Source organism: Babesia bigemina, scaffold Bbigscaff_56815 (assembly GCF_000981445.1).
Source record: "Babesia bigemina genome assembly Bbig001, scaffold Bbigscaff_56815".
NCBI lineage: Eukaryota > Apicomplexa > Aconoidasida > Piroplasmida > Babesiidae > Babesia > Babesia bigemina.
In genome coordinates this window covers 1-7,162 of record NW_012236961.1, presented here as the reverse complement: position 1 = coordinate 7,162, position 7,162 = coordinate 1, and the positions used below count along the sequence as shown (strand labels likewise).

At 46.7% G+C, this 7,162-nt stretch overlaps 1 protein-coding gene across 1 annotated transcript; it reads left to right on the top strand.

Annotated features, from left to right (window-relative positions):
* Positions 1 to 749: 749 nt before the first annotated feature.
* BBBOND_0000510 (hypothetical protein, conserved) lies at positions 750 to 5,921 on the top strand (the record flags this gene model as incomplete). Its single annotated transcript, XM_012914897.1, has 1 exon — positions 750 to 5,921. The coding sequence occupies one exon, from the start codon at positions 750 to 752 to the stop codon at positions 5,919 to 5,921; it is 5,172 nt and encodes a 1,723-aa protein (XP_012770351.1).
* Positions 5,922 to 7,162: the final 1,241 nt, after the last annotated feature.

Here is a 7,162-nt window from a genome sequence, read left to right as displayed (position 1 = left end):
ACATCGCCCCTTTATCCACTCTACATCGCCCCTTAACCCACTCCACATCGGTCCTTATCCACTCTACATCGCCCCTTATCAACTCTACATCGCCCCTTTATCCACTCTACATCGCTCCCTAACCCACCCTACATCGCCCCTTTATCCACTCTACATCGCTCCCTAACCCACTCTCCATCGCTCCCTAACCCACTCCACATCGCCCCTTAATCCACTCTACATCGCTCCCTAACCAACTCTACATCGCCCCTTTACCCACTCTACATCGCCCCTTATCCACTCTACATCGCTCCCTAACCCACTCTACATCACTCCCTAACCCACTCTACATCGCTCCCTAACCCACTCCACATCGCTCCCTAACCCATTCTACATCGCCCCTTAACCCACTCTACATCGCCCCTTAACCCACTCTACATCGCCCCTTTATCCACTCTACACCCCTTGAATTACCTCGCCATAATACCGCTATGACCTCTATAAACCATCCTAATAACTCCTGCCTTGTCACCCTTCACTTCCCCTCTTCCACCGCTTGCCACTGCCCTGACCATGTGCCTCCCAGGGAGCTTGACAAGAAATTTGACAAAATTTAAAACTCTAAAAATACCTCAAATAACAACCCTACTAACATCCTTACTAACCTCTGCTCTGGCCTCGAAAAATTCCTCGGCTTCAACTCTGAGTCCAAAGGCTACGACGGCACTGGGATAGTGTACTCTGACCTGGATAGGCTTTGCGATGCAGTGATGGGATTTTTGAGTGGTGTGCTTGATGCGGTGAAAGATGATGATGCAGTTAAAAAATACAATGAATACATGCCTGAGAATAATAAGCTTGAAAAAGTACTAGAAACATTATCTAAAAATATTGGCTCCGGGCGTGCTGGGCTTGTGGATGCTGTCGCCGCGGTGAAGGGGTGGTTGGAGGGGTATGAGGGTGAAGTTGGTGAAAAAACAAAAAAAGTAACAGACAATATTACGCATTTAATGAACGATTTGACACGTCACAAAGACAATATTGACAATGAAAAGCTCTCTGACCTTTCCACGCAGATTCAAAATTGGACTGCACGCGCCGAGCAGTATAGACTTCACGTCGTAGCAGCGGAGAAGGACATGAAGCATCTTGACTCCCAGCTATCAGGTAAGTTAAAGTGTAACATTTCATTGCTGGTTCAGGCCACGGGAACGTTCAAGGAGGACGCAAAAGTTAGAGATTTGAAAATAATTTTCCGTTTCACTGAAAGCAAGTTAAGTGAAGCGCTGTCGCAGTTTGAAAACGTTGCAGTTGAAAAGTGCAAATGGATCCAGTACTATCTAAAAACACAGCTTCTTAACTTGTGTGAGAAATTAACAGCTTTGCGTGATAAGAAATTCTTAGCGTTAGCTCAGTCCATCGGCGATCTTACGATGTATTCAAACGTAGTAGATCAGGGTATTAAAGATATAATCGATAAGTATGGAAGGGATATCGTTGGCGGTTTACAGCAAATAATACATAGTGCGTCTGAGGTTAAGACGTTGGTCGAGAGGGAGAAACAAACGCTTAAGGAGGAAGTGGAGAAGCTGCGGCAGCAAATTATTTTGCTTATAAAGCTCGAAGGGCAAGTAAAAATTGCGGTACCAAAAGACCATTTGAAGAGTTATCAAAAGCAAGGTGAAGATATATGGAATTTGACTAAGCAGATTCAGCAGCTGAAAGACCAGATAGTAAGCGAAATGAAACAGCATGTCGGAACTGCAATTCTGCCTACCATTAAAAAGGAGGTTAGCACAATTAAAGCCAGCATTGGTGAACCTAAAACATTGCCAGGCGACGCTGAACCGGAAAACAACAGCATATATCACAATTGGGATGCAATTAGAGAAGATATTGAAGGATGTGTTGGAGGTTTGATCGGTGAAGAAGGTGGTGCAGCGACTGGAACGCTGAAGGTGATTGTGGCCGGAGTTAAGAAGTATGCAGAGGGCTTTAGCAGGGAGGCCTTTGAAGCTGATGTGGTAAAGGAGTGGATTCATAATATATTAGAGGACACCGATGAAAGCATTGTTCGGAGTAAAATTCGTCAGTATGTCACACTTAACCAGGGCCAGGGTAAGCTGCAGCAAAAGAATGCTGAGAGTATAAAATCAGCTATTGAGCGACATCTCCCAGGGCATATTCATACAGAAATTACTATGGTTGCACAAACGCATCTTAGAGACGCAAATGTGGATAATATTGCAGCAAAGTTTGACGGTTTCGCAAAGCAAATTAGTAATACACTAAATGACACGTTAAATTCATCTATTGGGGCAGCAGTGCTGGCCATTGAAAAGGAACTAGGGCTAAACGATGGGAAAGCAAATTTTAGACGCAATCTAGAATCAGCCGTTAGGACAATAGTGCAGTGCTTAGTACATACCTTCCAGCATGTTGCTAAAGAACTGAAAAGATTTGCCGATGTGTCTCAAATTAAGAAACTAACGCAGGTCATACCAAGTGTCGAAGATCTAGGCAAACAACTCACAACCAATCATCCCGGAGACAAGATTGATAAGGCGCTATCAGATGTGAAGCCGAGAATCCAGACGCTTGACGAGAGTCTCGATCAGGCGCAGAAAGTCGCAACGAATACAGGTTACACCGCCACCAACAACACTCATATTGCCGATAAAGTTAGGGCCATGGACGAAAAGTTCGACGCGGCTAACAAACAACTCACCGCTCTTCTCAAAGATACGGCGATTAAAGGCATACATACTTTGTGGGTGAAGATTGATGATATGATCAGGGATCACCTTAATGGAATTCGAGATAAATTCGCAGGTCTTCGTAATGTGGGTGAGACCACAGATACGCCTGCAGCTGCAGTGCAGGGTTCATCTACGCTTATGAAGCAAACAACGCAACTCGAGAATGACTTAAAAGATTTCTTACAAAATAAGGTTGGCGACAACAATTCGAAAGATGGCAGTGTTCACAAGGACCTAAAAGTACTGAAAGACAATATCAAATTGCTCGTTGAAGAAGTTAATAAAGTACGAACAAACGTCGAAACTGTACAGGCGGAGCTACAACATTGTATGCGATTTGCGAACCGATTATATATTGCTGCACCTCAGAGGACAACATCTGTATTCGATGAGTTGCGTCGTTTGGTTAATGCAGACATAACTGCAGCGTTCCACAATATGCAAAATCAAATCAAGGATGTATATGCGGAGAGGAAGAAAAATGAAGTCGCCGCCCTTTATAAAATCGTTGACGACCAATTCACTGAAATTAAGCAAATAATAGAGAACGACAAAGACCTCAGCCTCAAAGGCTATTTATCAAAATTGCGCAGCAAATTCATACCACCGTTTAGTGATTTCACTCAACCTGCATCCCGTCCCCAGCTACCCGAAAAGAAGCTCTCCGACTTGGCGCCAATTGTCAAAAACAGCTTCACCAATTTCTTTGATGATTTGCGAACGCAACCCGACCTGCTGCCACTAACGGGCCGTGTCAACGCAATTTCCAACGCTCTAAGCACCCTGCTCACCTCCCTCACCCGCTACGACCACACTTTTACCAAAAATCTGGCGAAGGTAAAAAGCGAGATTGACGACTTCGCCCAGCAGACGTATGCCAACACCGCCCAGAGGGTGTCCAGGAGTCTCGTGCCAGGGTCGCGTGCGTTCGTGAAGGAGTTGGATAAAGCGTACGTGAGGGTGTATGATGGGCATTCTGATCATATTGACTTCGATAATTTGGTTCAGAGAACCGGACAAATAGTTGACTTGAATGGGCCTCCCAGATGGATTACCGTTTCAACCCCGGATGGCACCAAGCTCGCCAAAATACTCCTGACGATTTTCAACTTTATTTACGAAGACATAATCAGATTGATAAATAAATGTGACGACAACTGGGGAAGTAAGAAACTTTGCTTAACACAAGGTGACACAGACAACCCACTTGGTTTGTTCCTACAACGCTGTGGATACCTGGTCGCCCAAAATGAAAATTCGAAGGACGGAGAAACGCAATGTAGGAGGAGTATAACGGGTGCAGATATACTTGCAAAAGTGACAGCAAACATCGATGACCGTCAAATTACTTCACATCTTACAGCTTGCGAATCGAATTTGACTGAAGAAGGTAAGCCGAAAAAACAGGCATCCTTTAAGTTCGCTGATCTTCTCGATTGTCTTCTAAATCACATAGACAGGTATAATGAAGTGTGCCACTACTCAACTCACTTCGCGAAGAGGCAACCATGCTCTACATATGAGATGTTGATTTGGCTCAGTGGCCTTCCATACAGCGTCGCACAGCACTCGTTGTTACATGACGGCATCGGTAACTTGCTTGACAACCCGAACAAAGCGCTTGCAGACGTCGATGGTATCTCACTGCTTGACCACGAATCCTCATACCTGGATGCTAATCCAAGGAAAATCACGTGGTATGGCATTAATGAAGCGCTTGAGATTCTCTGTTCATCATCGTACGATCTTCTCGTTAGTATCGCTGGCACTGGAGACGCGGACACCATCTATGGGAGCGACCTGTGCAATAACTCATTTAAATTCAAGTACCCCGCTTCCGGCGAAGATTGCCTGGACATGCTTCTGGACATCCTCCGCAGACTGTTTCCGCCACTCAGATTTTTGCAGACACAGTGTTCCGTCGGCGCATCGCATAACGGTTGGTTGCAGTGCACTTACGGTAGGGACGTGCAACCAGCTACGTGGCCCTGCAAGGAGCATCCAACCGACAGGTCAAAGTGCCAACCAAATTGCCAACCAAAGTCCCCATTAATGAGTTACCTATCCGACTGTCACGTCGGTTGCCTGCCTCATCAGCTGACTTCAATCGGCTGTAGATACGAATGCAAAACCTGTCCAAGTAATAAGCCAGGGATGCCCTGCTTGACGCCTCTCGGGTTTAGGGGTTTCTCCGGTAGCATGAAGACAGGGAGAGACCTGTGCAACGTGCTGGCCAAATTCTTCGGCAACCCCTATCTCGCATCCTTCCTTTGCCTAGCTCCCAAAGCGCCGTCAACATTGCCCGAGCATTTCTCTTTCACCTTGTCGCTAGTCACTGGATGGACTAGTCGCTCCAAGTACGACACCCAGACTCTGAAAGATTCCATCGACAAGTCAATCAACGGCGTATCAATCGATCTGTATAAGAACGCATCCGAACTCACGGATGCAGTTAGCAACGCTTACAGTCATTGCACAGCTGAGGAACCCAAGTGCGAAGACAGTCATCTGATGGATCTTACGTCGTCGAGCACGTGCAACAAAAACCAGTACTCCGCTCCATATCTTGAATCGTTATGCGCCGATTCATACTTGTATTTGGCCAACAAACATTCCAACGCATATCTCTCATGGGTTTTATATCTCCCGTGGAATTTCCACAAGTATCTTGAAAGTCTCCTCGGCGCTTTTAAAGACATCTTTTGCAACGATTGGGGTTGCAGAAGCTGCTTGAATGGCAAATGTAAAAAGGGCGAACATGGTGTACTGGATAATACATGTCAGTGCGCCTCAATGGTCAAATGTAGTGGTGTCATGCCAACATTGTACAGATATGGTTTCGCATTCCAAGACGCGCCGACGCTGGATGCTCGCAAATCCGCCATGAAATGTTTTGATTTCCAAACGCTATTGTTCAAGGTCACGCGTTCCAATTACTTCTCAAAATTATTCGACGAATGTGACATGCTCCTGTGGAGAATTCGTGAACCCTTCTCCTACCTTGTAATGGCCCTCTGGCTCCTCTCCTTGTTGTACCTCCTCCACATCATGGTCATCCGGCTCGATCTCCTCCACATCAAATCGCATTTGCACTCACCCTCATCGCATCGCATAGCTGCTCAATCACTACTTGCTGCTGGACGCGTTAACAAGCTTAACAGGGTGTTTTATCTGCAACCATAATCGTACTCACGTGTTTACTGTCTACACTCACCTAGCATATCACCTACTCACCTAACTTATGAATTGTGCTTTAATCTGTTGTATCACACATTAACCGCTGTATGTGATTGTGTAATAGTTAACTAAAGTGCTGACCAACGTGCTGACCAAAGCCACGAGTAACGTGGTGACCAAGATGCTGACCAAGATGCTGACCAAGGTGGTGACCAACCACCTGACCAATGCCATGACCAACGTGGTGACCAATGTGCTGACCAATGCCATGACCAACGTGTTGACCAATGCCATGACCAAAGTGCTGCCCAAGGTGCTGACCAAGCACCTGACCAATGCCACGATCAACGTGTTGACCAAGGTGCTGACCAACGTGGTGACCAAGGTGCTGACCAAAGTGTTGACCAATGTGCTGACCAATGCCATGACCAAAGTGCTGACCAATGCCATGACCAAAGTGGTGACCAAGGTGCTGACCAAAGTGGTGACCAACGTGGTGACCAATGTGCTGACCAATGTGCTGACCAATGCCATGACCAATGTGTTGACCAAAGTGCTGACCAATGCCATGACCAAAGTGGTGACCAAGGTGCTGACCAAAGTGGTGACCAAGGTGCTGACCAAAGTGGTGACCAACGTGGTGACCAATGTGCTGACCAATGTGCTGACCAATGCCATGACCAATGTGTTGACCAAAGTGCTGACCAATGCCATGACCAAAGTGGTGACCAAGGTGCTGACCAACGTGGTGACCAATGTGCTGACCAATGTGCTGACCAATGTGCTGACCAATGCCACGACCAAAGTGCTGACCAATGTGCTGACCAATGTGCTGACCAACGTGATGACCAAGGTGCTGACCAAAGTGTTGACCAATGTGCTGACCAATGCCATGACCAAAGTGCTGACCAATGCCATGACCAAAGTGGTGACCAAGGTGCTGACCAAAGTGGTGACCAACGTGGTGACCAATGTGCTGACCAATGTGCTGACCAATGCCATGACCAATGTGTTGACCAAGGTGCTGACCAATGCCATGACCAAGCACCTTACCAAGTTGATGGTTACGGCAGCGATGACATGGTCACAGCAGCGATGACATGGACACGGCAGCGATGACATGGTCACGGCAGCGAAGACATAATCACGGCAGCGATGACATGGACACGGCAGCGATGACATGGACACGGCAGCGATGACATGGTCACGGCAGCGAAGACATAATCACGGCAGCGAAGACATGGTTA